The sequence below is a fragment of the Trematomus bernacchii genome, unplaced genomic scaffold (genome assembly GCF_902827165.1).
Source record: "Trematomus bernacchii unplaced genomic scaffold, fTreBer1.1, whole genome shotgun sequence".
NCBI lineage: Eukaryota > Metazoa > Chordata > Actinopteri > Perciformes > Nototheniidae > Trematomus > Trematomus bernacchii.
In genome coordinates, this window is record NW_022987973.1 from 7154630 (window position 1) to 7182233 (window position 27604).

General features: G+C 39.3%; 4 protein-coding genes across 5 annotated transcripts in view; 1 reads left to right on the forward strand and 3 right to left on the reverse strand.

Annotated features, from left to right (window-relative positions):
* Positions 1-259: 259 nt before the first annotated feature.
* Positions 260-2139, reverse strand: LOC117471450 (protein PIGBOS1). The gene is made up of 2 exons (XM_034116486.1): positions 1977-2139; positions 260-988 (listed from the first exon to the last, which is right to left on the reverse strand). Exon 2 carries the CDS (start codon positions 941-943, stop codon positions 722-724), a length of 222 nt encoding a protein of 73 aa, XP_033972377.1. The 5' UTR covers positions 944-988; positions 1977-2139; the 3' UTR covers positions 260-721.
* Positions 2140-2669: 530 nt separating this feature from the next.
* Positions 2670-7953, forward strand: pigb (phosphatidylinositol glycan anchor biosynthesis, class B). The gene is made up of 12 exons (XM_034116489.1): positions 2670-3055; positions 3136-3262; positions 3842-3959; positions 4070-4174; positions 5116-5246; positions 5324-5464; positions 5555-5606; positions 5906-6117; positions 6532-6596; positions 6666-6882; positions 7463-7640; positions 7721-7953. Exons 1-12 carry the CDS (start codon positions 2944-2946, stop codon positions 7832-7834), a joined length of 1572 nt encoding a protein of 523 aa, XP_033972380.1. The 5' UTR covers positions 2670-2943; the 3' UTR covers positions 7835-7953.
* Positions 7768-18724, reverse strand: ccpg1 (cell cycle progression 1). 2 transcript variants are annotated; one of them, XM_034116487.1, is made up of 10 exons: positions 18619-18724; positions 17310-17422; positions 16458-16560; positions 15897-15982; positions 15618-15804; positions 12594-12860; positions 12385-12500; positions 12071-12196; positions 9965-11328; positions 7768-8518 (listed from the first exon to the last, which is right to left on the reverse strand). In XM_034116487.1, the coding sequence occupies exons 2-10, from the start codon at positions 17367-17369 to the stop codon at positions 8332-8334; spliced, it is 2496 nt and encodes an 831-aa protein (XP_033972378.1). In that variant the 5' UTR covers positions 17370-17422; positions 18619-18724; the 3' UTR covers positions 7768-8331. The 2 variants fall into 2 exon arrangements, with proteins under 2 accessions (XP_033972378.1, XP_033972379.1); XM_034116488.1 differs by having other exon boundaries at positions 7768-8528.
* Positions 18725-24423: 5699 nt separating this feature from the next.
* prtga (protogenin homolog a (Gallus gallus)) overlaps positions 24424-27604 on the reverse strand; it is a 29572-nt gene continuing 26391 nt past the window's right edge. The window contains exons 15-19 of the mRNA XM_034116490.1: positions 26348-26527; positions 26106-26229; positions 25876-26017; positions 25475-25588; positions 24424-24834 (exon numbers count right to left, since the gene is read on the reverse strand). Coding sequence (XP_033972381.1) covers positions 24424-24834; positions 25475-25588; positions 25876-26017; positions 26106-26229; positions 26348-26527 — 971 coding nt within the window. The remainder of the gene's footprint in view (positions 24835-25474; positions 25589-25875; positions 26018-26105; positions 26230-26347; positions 26528-27604) is intronic.

Here is a 27604-nt window from a genome sequence, read left to right on the forward strand (position 1 = left end):
TCACTCACTATAGGCTTATCTCTGAAAACCACAGCCTATAGGACAATAAAACACAATGTTTACTTACAAATACAAATCTCACAAATCTCTTCAAGGAGACAATGACAACAAGTTAATGGTTACGTGCCTGAACTACTTTCGATGTATTATATTTCATATTAATGTATTTAATCTTGATGAACAAAATGTGGACCAAAAACGATGCATATTTTTACAGTTAATCCCTGTTGCAATGTAAATCTCAGAGGGAGTCCATGACTAAAGTATTGTACTGTGCATTGTTTATTGTATTGATGCATTTTCATTGTAATTTTTAACACTTTGAATACAATTTTGCAAGAGAGGCACTATACAAATAAAGTTTTTACTTTACAGCACCGCAGGACTTTAAGTCGTATTTATTGGCATATTTAGAAATATATTAAGCTTTTTTGTTTTCATACACATAATTTCTCTATATATTCAATAAATCACATACAGCATTGAGGTTTTGTGTAAGCTAACTGATTTGATGAATGTGAGTTTCCCTTTGTAATGATTGCAGATCAAAACAAACATATAAAACAAAACTTTTGACACATCATTTTGAAATAGATGATTATTCAAGAGGTGAAATTATTAAATGTTTTATTTTGTAAATGAACAATCACACAACCCCAAAGAAGCATAAATCCGTACAGGTCTTTGATTCAGCCTGCAGCTCTCAGAGTCCAGCAGCCTCTCATGTTGATCTCTTGGTTTCTGTCTGTGATGTATTTCCTTGAAGGGGTGAAATATATAAGTCTGTTTCTTTTGGTTTCTGTGGCACATCCTGGTTTCGTTGTTCTGAGGTCTTCGGCTCCGGCTGAGGTGCAAAAACAGGGCTGAAGATATAAACACCACCAGCGACTCCAACCAGTGTGGCGAAGAAGACATCTACGAAGGGTATTCTCCTTCGAAACATGACTTCTTTTAATATGAAATCCCAATTTCCAAACACAGGATGATTCTGAAAGAAGAGTAAAAAGTTGTTATCCAAGACAGTTTATTTAGATACTTTGAATTATAACCATTATTTGTGCACCCCCTTTGCTCTGTTGAATGTTACATGTTCTTGCAAAATGTTAAGCATAACTTGCAGCATGTATGTTGTCAGCTACTTTTCATGCAGTGCAAGGTAGCCGTGTTGCTGGACTGAATTGTGTGTTTGAGGTTGGATTTCCTGTTCTATCATCCTCAGAGAAACTGGTGCAAGATTGTTTCCAAATTACCATTCAAAGAGAAGCCAAGACGCATATCACTACAATCCAAGGAGGACTGACGTTGATCCCGAAACTGAACAATGTCCCTTCACCTTAGCTGGTATTTTTAGGAATGTATACTTGTATAAAAAAAATGCTTAATGGCAGATATACCTGTAAAAAAAAAAAACCCTAATGGAAGTAATTGATCAAACATCGACATTTTGCACGGGAACAACTCACCTATGGACTCCTAACTGATACAGGGGAGGCTCAGATATGGAAGAACATATTACTTTATCATAAGAGCAAACAATAGCCTAAATACTTTGGATTTGGTAAAGAAGATACAGTAGTGGGAAATTCTACTACTTTTCCTATTTTCCCATAATCAGAAACTAATAAATGCCTTACAACAGATTTTGTAATGTAGTCTGAATGCATGTCAAACAATAATACTATGCTGTCATGGCTCAGTTGTGCAGTTTCTTTGGTGTCAAACAACATACATCCTGATTCATAAGCCTTCCGTTATACCTTATGGTTTTAAAAAACATTACAAAAGTGATCTCTAACCTGACATTACAATGATTTACATTTAGACATTTAAACGAGTCTTATTTTGAAAAAGCCCGTAAATGAACCAACAGCCTCTGAAAGCTTGACCGTTTTGTAACCATTTGGCTGCTAAAAACAACTCAAACATGACAATTTAACTGGTTTAACAGCAATGTTGTCATATTTATAAAAACTCACCGAGGAAGCGGTTTGTTCAAAGTGTCTTGGATCACCAAATTCAGACAGACAGGAGAACACAGAGGTGAAAACACAAGATATATAACTGCAAGGACACCAACGAGCTGGAGGGCAGGCAAGCTCTCTTCTTCTTCTTCTGTCCTGAATTCTGACTGAACAGCAACACGCGTTAGTCCGCCACCTAGTGGAGGAACGTGGGAAGAGCAGAATAACAATAATAACAAAATAATAATATACTGTATATAAATATATATATATCAATAACAAATAATACATACATAAATATTACAATAATAGTAATAATACTACTACTAAAATTAATAATAATAATTGTTTCAACAAATATCAAATACAAATTAATGTTGGTTACATTTTTGTTTTCAAAATATCCTTTTGCGTGCATGAGAAAAGCACACGAATATCCTGTCTGTCACATTACAAAAGGTGAAGGGTCCTCTTCAAATGTCAGTCTCTAAAACATATATATATATATATATATATATATATATATATATAAAATCTGCAACATATATATATATATATGTTTTAAAATCTGCAACCGGTTAAACTTGTTTACACAAATAAACACGGAAAAATGGCCCATCTGTTACTAAAGCATATTATCCAACAACACAATGCAGGATCCCTTTATTTTGAAATCAGGAATCAGAGTTCCAGCGGAAGTAAGTCTGAGTGCGGAAGCGCAGTCAACATAATACCACAGTTCTGTGATACTGAAGTTAATGTGGATTAATCGTGTTTTAGTGTGATGTGAAAGTTTAATACCGTGGGATCAATAAACGGAAGCAGTGTGCAGACTGTCCACACGCAGCGCCCAGCCAATAACTAACACCTTACGTAATTTCGAGTATTTAAAAAGAGTAACATTGTGTTGAAGAGTTGACTCTTGAGCACACCTGACTGACTGAAGTCCTGACAGGTGTCCTGCAGCAGACACTATGTCCTGATGGAGAACATCCGATCGCGTCTAAATATTGGGAATAAAGTGGAAGATGTGAAACTGCGGAAACGAAAATCGCAACTATACTCAAAGGAAGATGAAAACATTCTTAAGGACGGTGGGTTCATCTTTGTATGTCAGACAATGGGGACTAATCATAAAACAAATCAAGTGATATATTAATCATGTCCTCCACAGGGGAGCTGAGAAGAGTGGTTCTGTTTTCTGTGGCCTTCAGACTGATAAACTGCTTGCTGGTGCAGACCAGCTTCGTCCCTGATGAGTACTGGCAGTCGCTGGAGGTTTCCCATCGGATGGTCTTCAAATATCCTTTACATTAAGTATTACCTGCAGATATGTGCCTCTACTTACTATGCATTATTATTGTTATTGTTAGAGCAGTGCCAAGTCAAGTCTGTTTATACAGGAAAAAATGTACAGGTCAGTGGGCTTCAAAATAAAAATAAAAATCAATCATAATCTTTTTATTATTCTTCCTCTAAATTAATACATTACATACATTATTAGCTTAAAAAAGCTCTTGTTTAAAATGTTCACAGAGCACATGAAAGGGTATTGCATATGTTTGGATAACATACATTACATTAAACACCATACAAGATAACAAGGTATTACAATAAAAAGGAAATAGGATAAGCCATAATTATTGTTAGTATTATAACCATTATTACTATTCTTAACAGAAATAATACTCATTATTTTTGTCTTGACAAACTTTAGTTCAGGTTGTAGATATTTCATCAACCCAATAAAATAGTATAAATTAAAACAACAAGTTACATTAAAATGAACATCTCAAATCTGACACCTGCTGAATGGAAGCACATTGTTTTTTAAATGTTTGTTCTATCCCTGTATGCTGATCGAACCTTAACAGAGTGACTTATGGGTATCTGACCTGGGAATGGAAGGAAGGGATAAGAGGATTCACCTATCCGCTCTTCTTTGCATTCATATACAAGATATTACACTTCCTAAACTACGACTCAGTCTTTCTCCTGGTGTGTTCACATACTTTCTATTCAGACAACTTCAATATTGCATGTCTTTGAGCAAATATATTTTCTTTTGTCCCTTCGTTTCACTAATCCATGTCTGTTTGGTTCTGCAGATATGGCTACCACGGATGATTCAAGCACTCTTCGCTGCTTTTGCAGATGTAAAATTCTTCTACCTCATCCGAACTTTGGAAAGACATGACGTTGCAAAATGGACGGTAAGGAGTTCACCTCGGTTTTTCAGGAAATGTACAAGTTACAGCTTGCACTGGATTGGTTTGTGATAATCTTATTTCCTCAGATCAAAAGACATATATCACTTTTTTTAATTTCCAACTGTTCTAAACTTAATTCAGACATCATTAACTAGTAGCATTTTACAGAGCCAGTCTGGGCTTATGTGACCTGAAAACAGGTTTGGGCAGATTGTTGCAAAATGGATTGCAACATATTTCACTATGTTTCTCAACAGCTGACTCCTGGAGAATCTTTTAAGTGTTGCTGAGTGGAGAACAGATTACAGGCACAATATGTCTCACACACAGATAGAAAACCTTAAAGTTCAAATTCATATATCTAGCTATGAAATAAAACCACTACATGTAATATTAAAGCTAGATAAAATTAGTCTTTGTCATGGGAAAATCTATTTTCTTAATTTGAATTCATATTAAACATGAATTCAAACCACTATGAATACATGTTGCAAATGATCCTTGCTTTCTTGGCTATTCAGTATACATTTCAAACTAATCCAGTGGCTAGTAAGAAATTGGTGAGGCTTTAAATACACAGTTCAATAGTTTAGAACTAAACATATATTCAGGGTAGAACAATTTGATTTCTCCCATTAATGGATATTTTTGTCAGGATGCATGACATGAGCTGGGAGGTTATGCTGGGTTGTTAAGTAATTCAGGTATTGGAGGGTTGGCTATTGCCCTTATACAACACAAGGAGGCCCAATGAAATGCAGTTGCAGTTAGTCCACGATGTTACATAAGCAAACATGACAAAACACAACAGCACAAACTCACAGTAAGGCACGACCAACTTCATTTCATCCTCCAATCAGATCTTTCTTTGTGTTCAGATCATCCCAGGTTGTTGTACATTCATACAGGACTTTATCACTTCTCCTTGTTGTGTTTGTCTCCAGTTCTTCTGCCACATGTGCTCATGGTTCTCTTGGTTCTGCTGCACCAGGACCCTCACCAACAGCACGGAGACCACCCTCACCTCTCTGGCTCTCTTTTACTTTCCCCTCCCAAGATCCAAAACTCACAGCAGGTTTGGCTTGTGACTTCATGTTTAATTAATCCCCCCCATCTTTATAAAGATTATTTACTAACACAGTGTCTCTCCAGCAAAATATATCTGAGCCTGGTCGCCCTGGCAGTCATCGTCCGCCCCACGGCCCTGATCGTCTGGTTCCCTCTGCTGATGTACCATTTCTGGCTGGAGCATGACAAACTGAGGCTCATCACTCATACCGTTGTTCCTATAGGGTGTGTGCTTTATATCTCCCATCATCTCATTATACATTTCATCCTTGTCTCTTTATTGCATGATTATTTGTCTTTCTTTCTCATTTCCAGAGCTGTGGCTGTTGTGATTTCAACACTGATCGACTGCATATTTTATGGAAAGGTACAAAATATAATCAGAGCTGCAACAATTAGTTGATCGACTGAAATGTTACATTTTTACTTTATTGTTAAACCATATTAAACTATACATTGAAAGACGTCACATTGAACTTTAAGGAACTGGAATAAACATTTTTCTCTATTTTATGTAACTGATAATAATAATAATCTGCAGATTTATGGATAATAGTAAAACTGTTTTAATTCAGCCCTAGATAAAACCCATGTGAAGTTTAGATCACATTCACAGCGGCTTTTTGAGTTTAATGTAACAATGTGATTTAACTTTTTGTTTCTCAGTGGACCGTGGTGCAGTTTAACTTCCTGAAGTTTAACGTCTTCCACGGTGTGGCAGATTTCTACGGCTCTCACCCCTGGCACTGGTACTTCTCTCAGGGCTTTGCCGTGGTGATCGGTCCTCATCTTCCGCTCTTTCTTCACGGGTGCAGCCTCGCCTTCAAAAGATACAAAATCCTGCTGGCAGCGATCGTCTGGACTATCGTGGTCTACAGGTAAATGTCTGTGTTCACATTAACAACCCGAAATTCATTAAACCTCTAAGAATTACACTCAATAATAACCTACCCTATAGAGAGAAAAGTCACTTGCTTCTAATAACAATGAAGGGTTTTTCTGTTTATTGACCAACAAATTAACACAGGTCAACACTTGACAAAAATTTGAAGTGCAAATGATATCTAAAATAACTAAATAAATCACAACTAATAAAAAAAGGGAATATTAACTAAACAGCTGTAGGTCTAAAACTGACTTTAAATAAGTATATCTCCTTTCAAAAAATCCAAACTATCCCTTTTAAGACCCAAAATGTCCCTTTCCTCAGTTTGAGTAATACAGGCCTCTGATCAGTCATGGTGTTTTGCTTCTCGACGGACAAACTAACCTGTTTTGATCTTCTCCTTCAGTTTGCTTCCTCACAAAGAGTTCAGATTCATCTACCCAGTGCTGCCTTTCTGTATGATCTTCTGTGGTAAGTTTTCACATCCCACATGTATTTGTGATTACAGCCAGACGTGTTTTAATACTTCTTCTACTCCAGGGATATCTCTGGCCAGTCTGAAAGCGTGGCGGCGAGCTGCTGCGACCGCCCTGTTGGTGAGCAACCTGCTGGCAGCGCTGTACACCGGGCTGATCCACCAGCGAGGCTCTCTGGACGTCATGAGCCGCCTGCAGACGCTGTGTGACGTCAGAAACATCTCCACCATGCAGCCGGACGTCCTGCTGCTCATGCCCTGCCACTCCACGCCTTATTACAGGTAGAGAAGTGTTGTAAAAGCTGCATACCCACAACTCGGATGCAAATTGTTACAACAGTTTTGAGTTATTCAACGTTGTTCAAAGCTTACGTTTCAAATAAAAATCAGGAAACTTGTATAAAACATTTGCACCTGTCGAGCTCCAGAATAGCCGTTAAAAGGGAGGTGACGTTTATTTACACTAATGTCCATTATTATTAGGGTTCGGTTCGGTATAGTTACCTTTTAGCCTTTTAGCAGAAAATGTAACATTTCGGTTAAAGAATATTAACCGTTTTTTCTAAATAACCCTGTTCAAATGACTAATTAAGCAAAATGTATTAATACAACATTGTTTCAGTGAGTCTTTAATGTAATGTGCAGCTGTACAAAAAATGTGCCTGCATACAAAATAAACATTAAGAAAAGTGATTTATAACGAGAGTAAGGCCAAGCTGTGACCTAAGTTTTTCATTGCCATATCTGTAGCTAATGTGCAAATGACAATAGAGCCTTGAATTGAAGCTGGTGACATGTTTGTGTAGACTCTACCAAAGTTACATGCAGCAGCTGACTGCTCTCTCTCTTTCTCGCTCTGCAGCCACGTGCACTGCCCGATGAAGATGAGGTTCCTCGAGTGTCCCCCGGACCTCGGAGAGGAAGGTCACGTCGATGAAGCGGACCGGTTCTACGAGGACCCGCTTCACTGGCTCAGAACTTCATTTCCGTACAAATCTTCTCTACCAACCCATCTGGTTCTGTTTGACGTTTTGGAGAAAGTGAGATCTTCAGAGTGTATTTATGTTATCTAAAAATGAATGTGGGATTTGTATTTATGTAATGTGTTTTTTTGTTGCAGGAAATATCCATGTTTTTGCAGGGGAATAACTTTGTGAGGACAGCAGAGATGTTTCATACTCATTTCCCCGAGGGGAGAGTTGGAGGGAGCATCTTTATATATGAAAGGCACTGACACTGGAACAATGGATCCTGAATGAGATTGTAAAGACATGAAATTGCTACTGAAATAAATGTGGTGTGTCATTTTTCCCTTCCAGTAATTTCTTTCCCAACACTACACACAAATAAAAATAAAACTCAGGTCCAGTAAAAATAGGCTTCATGTGGAATGTTAGAACATAGCATCTTTACAATTAAAGCAAACTCAGTCATACACATCTGTCTCTGTAGCAACTCCTACAAATACTTACAAACATTCATCTTAAAACAAGCTCTGCATTCCCAATAAACATTTTTAAACATTATGTGCTGTGGTTGAAGGTGAGTGTTAATGTTGTTTTAGCTCTGTATCATATATGACCCATCTTAAACTCAAACGTAACAGCTACTTCAAAACAGCAAAAACAGCTCAAGAAAGTTCAGTAGCATTAAAAAGTTAACATTGTGCAAACAAATTGGACATAGCAGGTAAATACAACTCAAAATGGAATTGGCTAATCAAATATATTATCAATATTTGGGATCAAACGGCAGCGGACCCAGTTCTATTTTGACGTCGGCCATGTGTCTGTCTGCGTCCCTTCCTGAGCGGCTCGACGTGCGCTCGCCGTGCGGTTGGGCTCTCGCTCTCTGCTTCCGCTGCTGATGCTTCGCCTTCGACTCCTTTGGGTCTGTGCCGGGTCCTTCAAACGGTCCGCTGCGTGGTTCAAAAACAAGACATCAAAAGCATGAATACTAGTATTTTGTGTTTAACATGAATACATGAGCACTAAAGAATGAAGGGATCCTAACTGCAATGACAAACTCCCATGATCCTTTGCACACAACCAAACTCTGAATGTTGTGATTGTTGAAAAGGAGAACCCACAGCGTCAGATAATTACAGATCTTGCGTCTCAAATTGCAAAATGTTCCTGCTTTAACTTATCATTATGAAGTTCATTGCACAATGTAATGTCTCAAGGATAATGACATCGTCTGTGCTTAGATTTGTGCAACGCAATCCCGTCTGCAAGAGGGAACGTTCTTCCAGAAAATAAGTGTCTCTTCCCTTAAGGTTCCTGCACATTTCTGATGGCATGGAAATTCACCACTTTCCAAACTTCACTGTAGATTCTTCCGACCACTTGTCTTGCATTTGCCCTCCCATGAGACTTACCATGGCTGCCACTTTTTTAAGATGTCAAATGATTTCATATAGATCACATGTGTCAAACTCAAGGCCCGGGGGCCAAATCAGGCCCTTGGTGGATTTAATTTCGGCCCGCAGGATAATTTTTCATTACTATTCGCTCTGGCCCACCGGTATATTGCACGCACACCTTCACTTAATCCTGAGGGTTTCCTCAGCTCAGAGCCTGAGCCCAAACATTGATGAACTTGCACCCGAGATGAGATGCCAAGTATCTGGCTTGAGCATCACAGAGCAGCACACTGAGTTTCAATGGATGTTTCCTTCTGCACTTTGTTTCTTGCGACAACAGGGCATGTTTGGGTTTTTCTTTGAGGGAAATCGTTTTTTTGAAGCTGTTGTTGGCCTGTGGAGAAATGTAATCATAAGAAATGACTCTGGAAAAGCTGCAGATAGAGCCATAAGGAATTAATGCAACTGATTATTTAATGTTTAATGTTGTTTTTATAGGCAATAATTTAAGCTTTGTTAGTTCCAGGTTTAATATGTGCAATAAGTTAATTTCAATAAGTTTTGCAATAAACATTGAACCAGTCCGGCCCTCGACTAGTAACCATTTTTTTATTTTGGCCCATTGTGTATTTGAGTTTGACACCCCTGACCTAGATGGAATCCAACTCTCTTTTCCTATTTGGCATTGTAATGCCAGCCCTCAGAAAATGTTATTTATTTACACATTGTGGCTGTCTGATACAAAGTCCTGAAAGAAGCTCTCGGCAGAAGAGCCCTGAACTGCAAATACTTACTAGGATAGCTATTCATGTAATCAATAAGATTTAAGTTTAGAAGTGTACCAATTACACCAAATATTTGTTTCCCCAACATCAGATCTTCTTGTATTACTGGAAAACTCTTTCGGATGATTAGGAATGAGAATGACGTTCCACAGAAAGCTTGGACTTATTTCCTAATTGAGATGGGCTACTTTTTAAAAAGATAATTGGGACTTACTTTGGGCCGTGGCTTTTTCTGTAACCCTTTCCAAAAAAGTGCCGGTAGACGAAGTCGTTGAGATCTCTGAACACGTCGTTGTCGAGGCCCTGATACTCGAGCATTTCACTCAGGTAGTTTTCCACGCCGCTGACAAAGTCCGTGAAAAGCATCCGGTCGTGGATGAACACGCCGTTGTGGAAGAAGTTGTTGATGAACTTCTCGAGCTCCTCCCAGTGGTGGAAGTGGTCGACTTCCTGATGCAAGTAGCTCCGCAGCAGCTGGTTGAACTCGTCCGCTCTGATTGGATCCATGGCTTTATCGAAGAGACTCTTGGACTCCTGGAAGGCGCAGTCGAACACTCCCGAGCATCCTTTGAAGTTTGCCTTGTGGGAATCTTGACCTCCATCTCTGTGAACTTTATCTCCTGATTTCCGGGTGTTGTGGCTGCTCTCATGGTGTGTGCGCTGCTGTGTGTTGTGAGGCTGGTGTGCGTTGTGAGGCTGGTGTGCGTTGTGAGGCTGGTGTGCGTTGTGAGGCTGGTGTGCGTTGTGAGGCTGGTGTGCGTTGTGAGGGGATCTGTGCTGCCACGCCTTCTTTGTGTTCTTCTCGCCACGTCTCTTCTCATAAAAGCCTCCTGCATTTTTAAAGAGGGTCGAGGCCGAGTCTTTGAAGTTTTTGAACGTTGATTTGACGGAATCTGAAAACTTCCTCAGGTTTTCCTTCACGGCTTCCTTTGCTTTCTTTATCTGCTCTTTGTGGTGATGGACGAACTCCTTGGTGGAGTTTTTCACAGCGTCAAATGTCTCTTTAACTTTTCCTGCCGTGCCCCCTTTCTGACTTTTGACTTTGGGCTCCGTGTCTCCTTTAGCTCTCTCCTCTTTGGTTTCCAGGTAGAGCCTCTCCCACAGGTCGGAGCGCTGCTGCTCGAAGCTCAGCCTCTTCTCCAGCTCCGTCAGACGGGCCTGGAGCTCCTCTGTCTCTGCCTCCTGATTGGCTCTGGGGAAGAGACTCCTCAGCTCCTCTAACTCTCTCCTGAGCTCCTCTGTAACTGTTCTCTGCTTGTTGAGCTTCTTCCTCAGTGTCTGGGTTTCAGCCATCATGTCTACCCTCTGGCTGTGAAAGCTGCGGATCAGCTGTTTCCCCCCCTCCAGCTCGTCTAACAGCCTCTCGTTTTCAGAAAGCAGCGAGTCAGCACCGGCTCTCATCGCCTCCTGATCTCTGAGCTTGTTCAGCTCCTCCTGCAGGGCGACTACAGACGCTTCTTTATGTTGTAGGGAGTTCATCAGCAGAATGTTTTCAGCGGTCAGCAGGTGCTGCTCGGACACCATCAGGTCAGTCTGCTCCTTCTGTCTCAGCAACATCTCCAGCTCCTCTCTCTGGGCCTGAAGAGAGAGACAAAGAGAGGAAATGTTATGGCTTATAAAGCGGTGTTTAAATGATGATTGAATGTAATGAAATATCGGTACCACTTTACATTAAGACTACCCTTATAAAGGATTCATAAAGTGTTTATAATTAGGTTATGAATTAGGTTGTAAACACTTTATTAATCCTTAAGAACCATTTATAAACCAGTTCTAACATAGTTTCCATACATCAACACAGGCTCACTATTTGGCAAGATGACCAAGCCTTATATTGGCTACTTAGCTTACTTCATCAGCCAGCATCCTTGGTATCTGTTGTTCACTGAGTTGATTCCCCCCCCCCCATCCATCTTGATATTTCTTGGCATGACTTTATTTATTTACGAGTTACTAACATTTATAACTGCCAAAAGGGAGCCTTATTGTAAAGTGTAAAACACATTCCCATTTATTAATGAGTTACTACCATTTATAATAAGGCTTGGCAGTACAGATAAATGTGGGCTCACTATTTGGTAAGCAACTGGTCACAGGTGCCCTGTTTATCTCATGTCTTATAAAAGCTTATGAATGATTTATAAAGTGTTTACAACCTAATTAGTAAATGAATTATTCGTAAACCCTTTATAAAAGGTAGTCTTATTGTGAAGTGGTACCGAAATATCATTCGGCATTAGAGCATTAAATCAAAATGCAAAAATGCAAGAGAGAGTTTTCCACCCATAACTGGGGCCGTCGAATGAAGTGAAAAAGTTACCTGAATGAGAACCTGTTGGATGTGGAGCTCCTGCTTCTCTTTCGGAATGTTCTCCATCACCTGTGAGAGCAGTGAGTTCACTTCTTGCTGATCCAGATCATCCGCTCCAAAGTCAACAATCTGGCCCTGAGAGAGAACAACAAGAAACACGTTATGGTCAAATGAAAGTCTTCCTAATATAATATAATCTCATGCTCAAAAAGAGGTAATAAAAGTCAAAGCATGGGTTGATGAATGACATGAACAGAATGAGTTAGTTATGCGTTCATGTACATACTGCGACACATGATGTTGTGATCTCTGTACTCTCTGACCTGGTGTTTAAAAGGTTGTTCTCGAACATGTCGTTGAATCAGATCCATCACAACATCCAGTTCATTCACTCTGATTTCCTCCCCTAGTTTCTGCCTTTCTTTAATCTGGACTGAACCTGTAACACAAACACATTATTTACATTTGTATTCACACACATTAGGATTAGCATAGTTGGGCTACAGGGCTCAGTATATGTTCCTCGTCTCACCATAGAAGTTTCCAAAGCCCACACTGAAGGCTACGACGAGGGCGATCAGGATGCAGCTGCTGAGGATGCTGCTGCCCTTGCCTTGCGTTCGGATATCAAGAACTTCACCCTCATCCTCCTCCTGCTCCTCCTCTTCCTCAGGCTCTGTCACGCTGCCAGCCGTATTCTTCCTCAACCTTCGCCTTCGGACAACAGTGCTTGGCCCTTCCTCGTCCTCACTGCTGCTGGAGTGAGTCACTGCAGGCTGCTGCTGCTGCCCTGGGAATACTACAATACAAATACCCAAGGTTACGGCTGCAGTGGTTTCATGAGGGAATTCAATAAACAGGGAAAAGGTAGACACAAAACTAACTGGTTCAAAAGAATGTGCAGCGAGGTTTATCATGCAGGGAACAGATACTGCAGATTAATCGGCGGGTTCACAAATGCTGAACAACTGTTCACGTTTTATGAATACATTTAAATGGAATTAACATTTTAAATGACTACTTATGATTTGCTATTATGTGTCTAATATATTTCTGTATATCCCTGTAGCCAATGACACTGTTTATTGTAGAGTATTCCATTTATTCAATATCTGGTCATATTGTGTATTATTTAGATCAGTGGTTCTCAACTGGTCAGGCCTCGGGACCCACTTTTTACTTTGTCAATAAATCGCGACCCAACATTTTTGAACCACTCAAATCTATTCAACAAAAAATCGTGCTGTAATATATACGCTTTTCAGAATAAAATATTAATTAAAGTGAAGTACAGTGCATATATCCCTTAACAGAACTAAAGTATGCTTTAAAAAAGGTTTAATGAGATGATGGAATCAAAGCTGAACTGTATAACATGCTGAAAACCCAATCCCAGAAGGGGGTCTGGGGGGATTCTCCCCCAGGAGATTTTTTGAAATACTAACATATAAACTACACATTCTTGTACACTCTGAGAAGAAAATATATATATATATATATATATATATATATATATATATATATATATATTTATTTTACTACCCGACATATTAATAATATTTTATGCCATTGTTTGTTTTTCACTTTGCTCTGACAGCTGAACTTGTCTGTGTGAATTACTTTGTGGGTAAGGGTCATAGACTGTATATATATATAAAGGTAAGGGTAGATAGCCCCCATTGTTCTGTGACCTGTCAATCATCAAACCGGGGGTCATATTTCATTGTGTTCATTTTGATCTGAAGTTGTACCCATGGATGTATAAAGAGTAGTTCAACCGCAAAGTTATTCTCCGTGGGGACTTCCGGCAACAATCTTGATTCCGATTGTCCAGAAGACTCGAAAAAACATCAGCAAAGATGTTTTATTGAGAAGATGATCACTACATGACAGACGTTTTCAAAACCGTTTATGGTCTCCGGTACTTCCAGTCCAACGCCTACTGCATGCACAGCGTTAGAAAATCGGGCCTTCAAAATAAAAGTTTGACTTTTCCCCCCAAAAAAATTCACACATCGCAGGTCCGCGACCCACCAGTTGAGAACCACTGATTTAGATACTCTAGACCAGGGCTTCCGGACCGAACTGCAAATCAATCCGGACCGAACCCTGTGTCCCATTATAAAAAAAAAAAAAAAAAAAAAAATTCTGATTCTGATAAATTAATGTACATCATCATGTACGCGCGTCTTGTGTCTGACGCGTTGTGAGAATGAACGTGCATATATATTTACTTGTGTGCGCGAGCGTGACACGCATAGCAGACCGCAAGTTAACCGCAAGTTTACCTTGACATACTGTATGTATGTATTGAATGTGTGTGCGTGTATACAGGGGCGCCGTTTACCGACAGGCAAGGCAGGCAAATGCTTGGACCAGAAGGGGGCCCCCAAAGAAGGTAGATTAAGAAGGTCCACAGCAACGACAACATGAAACACCCTTTAATTTACTGCAACGACATGTCGGGAAACTCCATGCATAGAGCGCCAAGAAACTGCTTCTTCATTTCAGTTTCGTTTCTCCGCTCGGGGGGGGGGGGGGGGGGGGGGGGGACTTTACTGGCATTGATCCGGACCAGTGACCTTGTATAAAGTTCACAACTGGACCTTTAATAAAAAAGTTTGAGTACCCCTGCTCTAGACTAGGGATATATGTCTTTTCTATTACGAAATAGTTATATACACTGCTTCTTTTAAACATGTTTTACTCTTGTAATGCTTGACACTGCTTCTGGCACAAAAACATTTCCCAATGTTGGGATAAATAAAGTATCTATCCATCTATCTATCTATCTATCTATCTATCTATCTATCTATCTATCTATCTAAAGATTGATATCACTCATGCATTTTACTTTTGACATAAATACTAGTATAGAGACTAACATAATAAAAGTAAAGTAAATGGAGAAACTTTAATTCCCGGTATTTCTGAAACATGTTATTAAGTTCATCAGAAAGTTAAATATGCAAAAAGAAAATGCACACCTTGCTCATAAACACAAATACAAGAAAGCCATCATGTATGGCTGCATATTATCTGTTTACAATACATTTTTCAACAACATTTTTAAATATATGTTATTCATCTCACTTATACGACCTAAAAGGCCCACACATGCTAACATTTGGAGACATCTTTTCCCCCATGTGGTCATGCTTTTTGAAAAGAGCACAGCTGGATTCAACATGAAACAGCGCGTTGTTATCTGAAGCTCAACAGGATTAGTTCTGTGCGTTTCTGAGCAGGCTTAGCATCACATTAGATTCACTCCTGTTTCAATCAAGCCACCTTTTAAAGAGCGGCCTCCAGAGAGCTGCCCTCTCAGATGGTAGCCTAAGTTCACCAGACTCTTTGGAAGGTTCCAGTGATTTAATACCAAACCTGATTTGGTGAAGTAAAAACAGGAAGGGGAAGAAAGTTCGGTTGATGTGAGATGTGTTGACAATCTTGTAGCCAGCATAGAGAAATTATTGGAAGCCCATTTCATCATTAAAGTGTGGTAGTGTGAGTGCGTGTGTGTGTGTGTGTGCGTGTGTGTGTGCTGCAGCCCTACCAGTCTCCGCAGCACTGAAGGCGTACTGGCTGCTGCAGGAGGTGCCGAGGTAAAACTCCCCGTTGGCGGCCTCCTCCTCCTCCTCCACCTCAGCGGGCTCGTCCTCCTTCAGATCTCCAAGAGTCACAATGTCGGAGTGATCGCTGAAGGACAGCACGTGCTGTTTCCCTGTGGAGCTGTGGGCGTCCTGGAGAAGATACAATATTTTGAATATGGAGCGCAAAGGGGGCAGACTCTGGATTGTTTAAAGAACACTGCAGGTCATTCTGATTTTCTCACCTCTGAGGGACACACTGTCTCATCTATGGTTTGCTCTTTCAGAGTTTCATCAAGTGACTCTGCAACTTGTTCTTCATCACACTGAGCTGCAAACATAATAAATACACATTGAGTGTGAATTATGATGGCTACTGTATGATCTTCATGACCTATTAATGTCAAATAAAAAGAACCAGTAAACGCTCGTATTTGAGAAACTGAAACAAAACAATGCCCTATATTGATCAGCTGGATTTATCTTTTCATTAATCATATTTATTTTCCAAGCTGATATTTTTCTAGTTGCTCAAAAAAGGATAATGAAAGCATGTACAACAAAAACAACAAGGAAAAACATAAGGATACATTAATAAAGTTAGAGTTTTAAATTGTGAATGTATTGTCTGACTGTGAGACCTTTTACAAAGTCAACGTTTCAGGCATTTAGCTGAAAGAGATGTGGATATTCTTGCTTGTACATAAACACACAATTTAACCAAGAAAACGGTTTGTATTCCTAGAGTGTCATACTCACATCTTCTATTGTTAAACTCAGGTAGAAAATAATATGAGGAGTGTTACCAGTGGAGTCTGAGGCCTGTTCATCCTGCCGCTCCTCCTCCTCTGCTGGAGGACGCTCTAACAGCTCGGCAGCCTCTGCTCCCAACATCTCAATATCTGAACCCTGGGGACACATCACTTTATTTATGAATAAACAAGACAATACATGCAGACATGCAGTATTCAGCAAGATATTTACCTATTATCGTTGAAATGTATATTTTAAGTGTCTTTCAGTTCTATGTAAACTAGATTTTTCCTTGGCTCAATACGGCTTTTTCACACCTTTAATGCAAAAGACTGGCTACCTTGAGTTCTCTAGCATTCGACAGAGCAGAGTGCCACTGCGACGATTGTCCGGCAAATCATCATACTGGTGTTACCGGTTATAATTAACATGTCTATACTTAACCCACGCCTGGTCACCATTTCAATAACCTGTTAGTTTACATTTTGATTGGCTGGGACCTTTCCCTTTCTCCTGTGTAAAGTGCTTGCCTTTCTGTTGGAAGGCAGCTGGAAATAGATTGATTCTGTTAACTCTTCATTAAATAACACAACTTTGGTTTAAACTTGAAGATTTGTTCATTACTAACCAGAATGTGATTAAGTGTGGAATTTCCATCACTTATAAAAATGATTATTCTATATGCCGAATAAACAGTGTATCATATACAACTCTATAAAAATGTCTTCACAATTCCAGGAATAAGTTAGGAAGAGATTGCTAAAATGTGTAATGTTTTTAAACATTTGAATGAGAGTTGTGAACTTTAATGTTGGAGATAGGGAACTGAGAGGCTATCCATCCTGTGATTTGAAAATAGACAACTGAAAATAGCTGGGATTAGGTACCAAGAAAATGATTTATACCTCATTACTGATAATGGTCCAGCCACAGGACGACTCTGCATCACTTGACGTCTCCGACATTTCTGTCCGCTGTCAGCCAGACAGGGATTTGGAGGAGATAAGGTAGTTCAACTCTGAGAAAGTATATTGTGGTGAAAAAGATAAAGTAGGACATTGTGTCACAGGATGATAATGTGTCATGTCAACAATGTATCAATGTAGTTAATTAGTTCAAAGTATTTATTAAAAAATAAAAATGTTTGCTTCTGTCCTTGGGATGTATTTGAGGGTAAGAAATGTTATTTAAGGGCAATATAAAAGGGTATTAAAAAGAAAGAACCTAAGACACGCATCTGACACTTTTGTATCACTGCCTGTGGGTGTCGTCGTCACACATCTTATCAATCAGTTGTACAGGTAGTACTGTACAACTACAGGTATTACTGTACAACTACAGTTGGTGCTGTACAACTACAGGTATTACTGTACAACTACAGTTAGTGCTGTACAACTACAGGTATTACTGTACAACTGTGTCCTTATCTTATGTATCTGACTGAGCTGATAACAGGACCCCAGGCAGTCTGGAACTCTTTCGCTTTAACTGGAAAGTACCTTTTACTGGAGACAACTGCTGTTTTGTTTTTAAGTAAAAGTGTGCCACAATTGTATTGAAATACTGTAATCAGGGTTCCCTACATCTAATATATACTGAAAGTCCAAATTCAAGCACATATAATGCATTTTTAAGTTGCAATTGCATTATTAATTTCCTGAGACTTATAGTTGTAAGTAACATATTTAAATAAAGCACATTTACTTGTGTTTTAGATAAATGAACTATGCATATAACTATACATCAACATAGACACGTTTTCAAAAATAAAAGCACTTCTGTTATGGTTGGCCAAATGTGGTTGTATTTACCACCCCAGTGTGACGCACTGTTATGAAGTAAAGCCTTGTCCTCGCCATTCAAATAAATAAATAAACAAAACAATAAACGTGTTGAAACAAACGGACATTATGTAAAAGGCGACATCTATCGGTGCAGACCTCAGCAGCAGCGAACACAAGATGCCTGCTCGTGCGGCCTGACATTTTATTAAACAAATGAGATACCAACAGTTTATACAACAACCGATACCGTAGCTACCATTAAATCCGACGGTTAACATCAATGACGACGTTTAGCTGTTGGTTTTAACTAAGTTACCAGGCTAGTTATTAACGTCACCTGTCTGAGCACCGTCAAAACATATAATTAGTAACGTTACGTATCTTAAGCAGCCTTTTAACATCACTAGCTTTAAAAAAAGACTAAACTCACCGGTGTGTTGTGCCAAACGACGAGGCAGCTGTTACAGGGAGCTCCAGACGCAGTTCCAGCCCAGGTTATCCTTTAACAACACTGCAAAACCCGTCTTTTTATGGGAAATGTAGTTTTGAAGTGTTTAGCTGGACACGCCGAAACCGCAATTTTAGAACACATAGAACTACAACTCCCATACGTCAGCGTGGCGGAAAAAATGGCTCAGCAAGCGAGTGGAAAACAAAATAAACAAGGAAGCGTGATAAAGCAGACTGTCAGCAGAACTAAGATGGAAACAAAAAAAAGAAAACCACATACAAAAACAAGACAATAATGTATTGTTTCACTGTGTTTTAGAGTTAACACTGAACAGTTCAAATGTCAAATAGAAGCCAGCCACGTGCTCGTTGTTATTAAGTGCTAGTGTGCGCGTATCGTCTGGCTCTAAACTCTAAACCAAAAATATTCTATATATAGAAAGCACAACTTCTACAAGTTTTATATGACAGGAGGTGAGTCTCCACACAGCATACTGTCATATAAGAAGTCATAGAGTACCAGTAGTATTTCAAGTTACCATCAAGCAACATAACCTTGGAATATTTTGGTTTAGAGCCAGACGACACGCGCACACTAACAACAACGAGCATGTGACTTCTATTTGACATTTGAACTTTTCAGTGTTAACATGTCCATTTACAAAAGTATTAGAATCAAAATATAATTAAAGTAAAGTTACTCAATTTGCACAAGAGCTCTTATGAGGATGATATACATATTATATCATTGAAATATAACAATTTATGTAATTATGTTTTATTTTATGTTGCAGCTTGCAGGGTGACATTTCTTCCCCCAAATTATAAACTACTGCCTGCAAGCTTGGGATTTTCATGAAACAATTAATACATTTAATCTTTTCCTATAATAATTTAATAATTGTATTTTAACACAAAGGATTATTTGATGCATTTAATTTATACTATTATCTTAAAGAAACTAATATCATATAGCGCGGTGCAGAAGCAGAAATAACAGGACATGGAAATACTTAAAACTAAACTACAAGTGAAACACTAAAAGGTTGAAGTCCTGTATTAAATACCTTACTTATCTAAAAGTGTGTAAGAATTATCAATAAAATGTACAATGATCTGATGTTAACATATCATACCAGTAGAGATATACTGTAGTCAAAGCTAATGCATGTGCGTTTAAATATGAAAGCATGTTCAATCAAAAACAATTGTAGACAAATGACATTTTTTATACTTTTATTTAAATTGAGAATCAGACTTATACATAATTACCAGCTGTCTTAAATCTCCTAACTTAACATATTTTGGCAAAAACCAACTTGCAAGTGGTTTTGCTGACAAAGATGATCTGACAAATAAAACAAAAACATTAACATAAAATATCATGAAACATAATCATTACAAAAAGGTACATTCAATTTTCAAGACTTGAAAACCAGTTTTCTCTTTGAGGCGGAGCAGCTGCAGGTTCCCCTGAGTTTGACTGTAAATGACCTGCAGCGCTCTATCTCACATTATTTAAACACAATATTACTGCTAAAAGGAAAAACAAGAGTGTGTTTTATCCCTTTGAATTCACACAGTCGGACAGGAACATAACTCCAACATAACAACATTAATGCGATGAACAGACCAACATCTCAGGTCATTTGTGGGACGATCTTAAAGATGCAATGTGTAAAAGCTGGCCATAGGCCCACGTCTTCTGAACTACTTCTTCACATGTTGGACTGATGCTAGACTGGACGCTACAGTGACTCACAATCGCCTCTAGAGGGACAAGTCAACACGGAACAGAGAGAAAGTACATTTCTGCAACATAACAGAAGTCTTTGACATGAAGTCAACACTACATTCTCTTTACATTCTGTATATGTTCATTTTTCAACTGTTTTAAACTAAACATCTTGCCATATCTCACACAATGCATCTTTTGTCTTACACATATTAATGACCCAAGTAAATTGCATTTGCACTTATCACAAGAATTTGAAAAATAAAGAACCTGAGGTAACACTTCTGTACCTGTTTGAACTACAAAGAGCCCAATTTAGAATCTGCATCCAGTGTGTGTGTGTGTGTGTGTGTGTGTGTGTGTGTGTGTGTGTGTGTGTGTGTGTGTGTGTGTGTGTGTGTGTGTGTGTGTGTGTGTATTATCACAGCTCCACAACATCTCTTGAACATTTTGGGTTGAGAGTATAAGCATGAGGACTGGATTCAGATTCTGGATTGAGCTCTTAAAGCTCTAATAACACAGGACATATGAATACAGTATGGTTCAATTACAAAGGGAAATGTGTATTCTTCTTTAACTTTGCAAAAGCAGGATAAACATGAACCCTTCGTGTTAAAAAAAGAGGATAACTTAATTTTTGGAAATAAAAGATGAATAATGGAAACGTTTTCATCCTGAAATCCCCAAGTAGAACACATTTTTCTGTTATTAAATGAGTACGAGGACACCTATCTTTGTGTGACAACTTTCACACAAAGATAGGATGCTTAAACAGATCTCTCTCAATATGCCAATATGCAACGGTGACCTTTAAAAAAAATCTTTGGTTTATATTGTTTGCTTTTCCAAAAGAAAGGTAAACTGATTGTGTCACTCTTCATCCCGTACATTTCCCATGATTGAATCCTCCGCAGAATCTCTCTGATTAAAATACAGAATGTGAAAACAAAGCTGCACCCACTGACTATCTTTAAAGAGGATCAAAGTATCTTTAGTATTAACTCAAAAGGCAAACATTTTAAATACCTCACATGTATTTTGGGTTGAGATCAATTACTTTATGTATGTCCTATGTGAGGAAATCTTCTAAATACAACTTTTTTTTTTATAATCTTTCAATCAGTGGGTGCACATTTACACAAAACTGCACTGTTGCAACACAGACACTACTCAATATAATATATTGTATTTAATCATTTCGCCCCTACAATGTACAGACATCTGTTTGCAACAGTTTTGGAGGAACACTGCGGCAGGATAATTTGGTTTGTGCGCAAAATGATTAATAATTGTCACTCCAGTGTCTGAGTGTCCTGCAGGCACTTCCTTGGAGTTTTAACCCGCGACTCTCGTCATTCTTTTTGTCGCGGATCAAGGCCACTAATGTGCAAGGCTTTGTTTGAGGAACTCAAAACTGATCTCAGTGGCCGCGTCTCATCTTTGGTCTAACGTGTTTCGATTATTTCACATTCCTCAGTAACCTTCTGCCAGAGATTAGTTGAGAGACTAAAATAAACACAGGTAGCAAACAACTCTTTGGGTTCTAGCGTCACACTCACCGCTGCACATTGGACGATAATACAAAACTACTTGGCAGACAAGTGCTAATCTTTATCTACTCTACAACAAAACAAAAAGACTACTTGGAAAATTCTACAATGTGAACTCCGTGGAACATTATCTTCTAATAAAAATATAGTTTTATGGTGTTCATTCAATTCTTCACTTTCATCTCTGATTAAACTCTGCTTTTACTACAATCATTCTTCACGTGTTGCATCCTCACGTGGAGCTTATCCCTCAGAAAGATTTGGTTTCCACTTCTGAGGGAGGCTTTCCCACATTAAGGCCAATTATAAAGCTTTTCTGAACCGACACGCCACTGCAAGCACTTCTGGTGTGAATCTTTACACTAATCAAAAGGAAGAAGTCAATAAACTGAAGAGTCTGTTGTAAAAACAAAACAAACAGACGTTATAGGACCTGAGGAGAAACTACATAGGGGGCTTTTTAACATTTGAGCTACTAGCGCACAATGTCTGGGGGATACATTCATAGCATTTTCTATTAGGCAAATACACACTCAAACGGTTTAGTACTGAGAAGATACCCTGTCAGTTAAGCCTGTAACACTACATGACTTTTCAAATGTACTAAACTTTGTTCCCTGAGTTTAGGAAAACAATAAGACAATAAAATAAATTCGTAATCGAGGTAGTATAAAACAGGAATAGCGAGGGCAGCTGCACAAAGGAAACAAAAAGGAGACATTCATTGTCTTTTCATACCATTACTCAATAATGGACAAAATACAAACTATTAATACTGGCTCAGTGCCTCAGCAACACCTGAGGGGATAAATAACAAACTGTGTGTGTTTCTATCCTTCAGGCCACACAACAGGTGGAGCGAGAGGAGAGAGCTGCCCTCACCATCCAGCAAAATCCAGACAAAATAAATGGAAAAAACTAAAGTGGGATGACAATCAGGAGGAAAGTCATCAGGAAGTATCAAATGCAATGTAACCGAAGCAGCACATCACATAACGTTGCTATAAGTAGTTATTAAATATACAGTGGAAGTTTACACGGAGGTAAACCGAGGTAGATAATCAGTGAAAAGGATTCACGCTTTCCTTTCGCTCCAGTGATAAACTCTCTTAAATAATGTCAGAAATGTCACGTTGTGCCACATTTTTGACAATCTTTTTAAACATTCATGGTGGGTGAGATAAAAAAACAAACATACACACAAAAAAGAGAAAATAAAAAAAAGACATTCATTGAAAGTAAAATAAATCATGTGACCCATCCCTGCCAACTTTTTATACTGGAAAAGGCATTTGTCGGCTTTCTGTTCACTGTGTTGGACCTATAGATGATAAATGTAAAAAAAGGTTTCTCTCCTTTGTTTCTTTACACATCTCTCTCTCACTTACATTCAGGCCTGCGGTACACTTGCAATAGAGAATAACTGCAAAGAATAATTGAAGGATAGTTACTTAATCTTCATTTAGAATTAGAATTGGGAGGGATGAAACGCTCTTTTATGGTCACACATGCAGAGCACACAGCACACACAGTGAAATGTGTTCTCTGCATTTAACCCATCCTAGTACCAGGAGTCTAGTACTAGGAGCAGTGGGCAGCTATTGTACAGCGCCCGGGGAGCAATGGGAGTGAGGGGGGGAAGGGGGGTGTCCGGTGCCTTGCTCAAGGGCACCACGGCAGGTCAGGAGGTGAACTGGGACCTCTCCAAGTAGCAGTCCACACTCCATATTTTAGGTCTGGTCGGGGACTTGAACCGGCGACCCTACAGCTCCCAGTCCAAGCCCCTACTGACTGAGCTTTGTTGTTTTCTGCGTGTCACCACTGTTTCATATTTCTATTGGTTGCACTACATAGTTAAAGTATTAGTTTGACATCAGCCTGCAGCCAATTCACTTAACTTAGCACACAGACTGTAAACAGGGGTACACAGCTAGCCTGGATGTGTCCATAGGTAACAAAATCCACCTACCAGCACCTCTAAAGCTAAACAATTTCTCTGCAAAAACTGAAGTGAAAAACTGCAAATTGTCGCTTTACGAAGGCTTCCCGATGGGTAGACTCCAGAAAGCTGGTCTCAACCAAGACATAGCTAAACACAAGACCTCCTATACAAACCAAAGCTTGATGTTTTCACACTTCACAAAAAAGTGTTAATTTGGGATATTAAAGGTGTTGGTAGGTGGATTTTGTTATTTTTACGCAGAGCCAGAGTTTCTGAATCCCGCTTCTAATCCTTGTGCTAAACTAAGCTTGTCTACCAGACACAGGAGTGGTGTTGATTGTTTCCTCTAACCCTCTAGGATGTGCTCTGCTCAGTTGTTTTTCTACTTGACTTTTTTTGCAAGTGTACGACTGCCTTCACACCCTCACACATTCTCGCACACATTCTCACACACATTCACACACACACACTCACTCGCACACATTCTCACACACATTCACACACACACACACACACACACACACTCACACTCACTCACTCACACACACTCACACACACTCACACACACTCAGGCACCTGGAGAGAAAGTGCATCCTGAGAGCTGTTTTTTGCTTCATGGTGACAGCAGCCATTGTCGACAGACTCCATTAACTTCAGGTCAGGCAGACTTTCCTCCACCACATCGCCTGACTCTTTTGCGCTGCAGTCCGAGCCTCCGCTGTCCTCCGCGGACAGAGACGGGCGGCTGCTGCTGGCCCCAGACGAGAGGTTGGTCATCTCCGTCTCGTCATGAGAGTAACGGCCCGAGTCGCCGGTTGCGTGGCTGCCCTCGCTGCTGGAGGAGCCCTCCGAGTCCCCGGGCGACCAGCGCATTGCCTGCATGGCGTCGGGCTGATCTGGAGACAGGTTCAGCTCCTCTTCATAGGTCAGCACGGTGGAGCCGGGCTGGTAGGAGGCGGGTCTCACAATCTGCAGCACAGAGGAAGTGATGATTAGTCTGAGTGTCTGAGTGTTTATGGCTCTGTTGTAAAACTGCAACAATAGGTTTAGTAAATCTATAAATCTTAAAACAAAAATAATTGGAAATCATTTAATCTATAGATTCATCTTAAAGTAGTCTTTCATGCAAAAATGGCATAAAATGCTGCTTTCAGCCTCTCAAATCTGGAGAGTTACTGCTTTCTCTGTTTTATGCCATATTTAACAGAACGTCTTTGGCTTTTGGACTGACCAAACAAGACGTTTGAAAACTTCACCTTGGAACTTTCGAAAGTGGATGGACATTTTTCACTATTATCTGACCATTTTAAACCTAACAATGAATCTAGACATTAATCTGCAGATTTATCAATAATAAAACATCATTTGTTAGAGCCCTAGTCAAATGGGAAGTAAAAAGGTCTTATATCTAAGTCCCAGGCCGACTGTTACCCAAACAAAGACAAACAATCAAATAGCAGTGTTTAGGTTTAAGCTGAGGTTTGGGTCTGATTTTTTTTTTTAACCATATGCAAATTGTAATTTACAAAGCAATGAATTGTTCGTATCGATTTTGCTACAAGTTGCTGATGACAATTTACCAAGCAAGAGTCCTCTTTTTAAATCTTACCTGCAGTGCTTTACTGTCCTTTTTCGCATTACTGCTGAAGGAAAACCATTTCTCTTTCTTCTCAGTGCTTGGCTGAACAGGGCCGAGAGAATTGATAATGAGATTTGTTCCACCCTAAAAGTGAAAAATATATAAGTAAAATTGGTAAGTATAGTAAGTTTGAAAAAGCACAAGCCATATCCAGTACTGTACTGTAAAATGAATATGATCAAGTGATACTCTTACAACTATATTTTATATCATCAGGTAGTATAATTAATAATATCCTTACAAACATTGTAATGTTTCCAAAAGATGTGTTAATATTTCCAAAACTGCTCTAGGCCCCCAAAAAATACTAAATCCAAAGCTTTTCCAGTCTTTCAGTGAGCGTGTTTCATGCTGTGCTGAGTGTCTAGTACCTTGGCATCGATGAAGTGGTTTGGGCTCAGCATCGGCACGCTCACATCAGCGCTCTCTGTTTGTCCCTCAGAGCCCAGCTGTCCTGCAGCTGTGGCAGATGTGCCCGCTCCTTCTCTGTACGCTTTAAATGCTGAGAATTTCCTGGAGGAAAAGAACATGATGTCAGTACAAACAGAGAATACACTGGGCATCTGCTGTTTAACAATATGTGTTCGGACAGTCTAAGTACCTGTTTTTGCCTCTGCAGACGATGATGAAGGCACAGATGATGATGCAGATGAGAGCGATGCAGACTCCCACAGTGATTCCTGTCATTGACTTTTGGTCCAGGTGGTAGAAACCATCAGAAAAGGCTGTGAAAGTTAAAGGGAACATTGTCAGATTATCAATCCTTTGCCAAATTGCAGTCAGAAAGAAACTTATAGAAAATATATAAAGGGATTCTCTCAGGTTGATATTAATAGTACTGACCTGTGGAGTGTGTGTTGCCATGAGAGAGCCGGGGATCGTGACCCGAGGACAGATCTGCCAGGACCTTCAGCTCCACAGTCTGAGAGAACGGACCATCGCCCATGTTGTTGGAGGCAGAAACTTTCACAAAGTAAATCTGACCAGGCTTCAATTTCTCCAGCAGGGCCATGGTGATGGTTCCTGTTGGTGAGATTTAACTGGTGTTTAACTGCACATTTTGAATATATTGTTGAAAAAGGGGGATTTTGCTTTTTACACTATTTACTTGTGATTATTGCTACAGACAACAGTTGGGTGTTAACTTCATTTCATGGTTCTACTGAAAGGAATAGTTCAACAATTTGAAACGTGTTTATTTGCTTTCTTGACCAGAGAAAGATAAGAATATTGATGCCACTCACACACAGTGGGGGAAGAAGTACTCAGATCCTCCTTACTAATATCACACTGTGAAATGTTCAGCACTGTGACGATGCTTTTTCTATTTGAAGCAAGATAACAGTTTTTGTTTTATATTTAAATGAAAAATCAGAAGAAAATTCGTTTTTTTCTGGAAAGTAAAGTTATGAAAATGTGTAATCTGAAAAGTACCTTGATTGATTGATTGATTGAAAAGTTTATTAACAGCTTGTATATTGGGTACAGTACAGTACAGCTCAAAACATACAATTGTTAAGGGGATGCAGACCAGAGAAAGACTTTCGTCTTGTTTACATCAGGGTCCCCCATTTCCAATTCATCATATCATTTAAGACATATAAGACATATTTGACATACAGATGGCTTATTTACAATTTACATACAGGTGGTTTTTTACATACAGATGGCTTATTTACAATTTTCATTTTAGATTTCGTTCTAATACATCCTAACCGGACATTTAAGACATACCAAGTCTACAGATATACAGTTAGTAACAGAGTCTAAAATGCGAGTATATACATAGATGGGGGGGGGAAGCTGTCCATTTTACGACAGGTTGAGATTTGTACCATTACCGGGGCCAGTTTTGCAATGCTTTCCCCCGAAGGTGCTCTTTAAGAGAGGTTTTGAAGGTAAGTATAGTTTTACTTTCCTTTACAGTTGTGGGAAGAGCGTTCCACCTTGATGTGGCATAATTGCGAAACGTGTATTCCCCTTTTTTGTGCCAAATCTGGGTTTTACATGATTTGTGGAGCTCCCTCTGGTGTTATGATCATGGTATTCCTTGACCTTTGGGAAGAATTTTGACATGTACATGGGTACCATAGAGGTGTA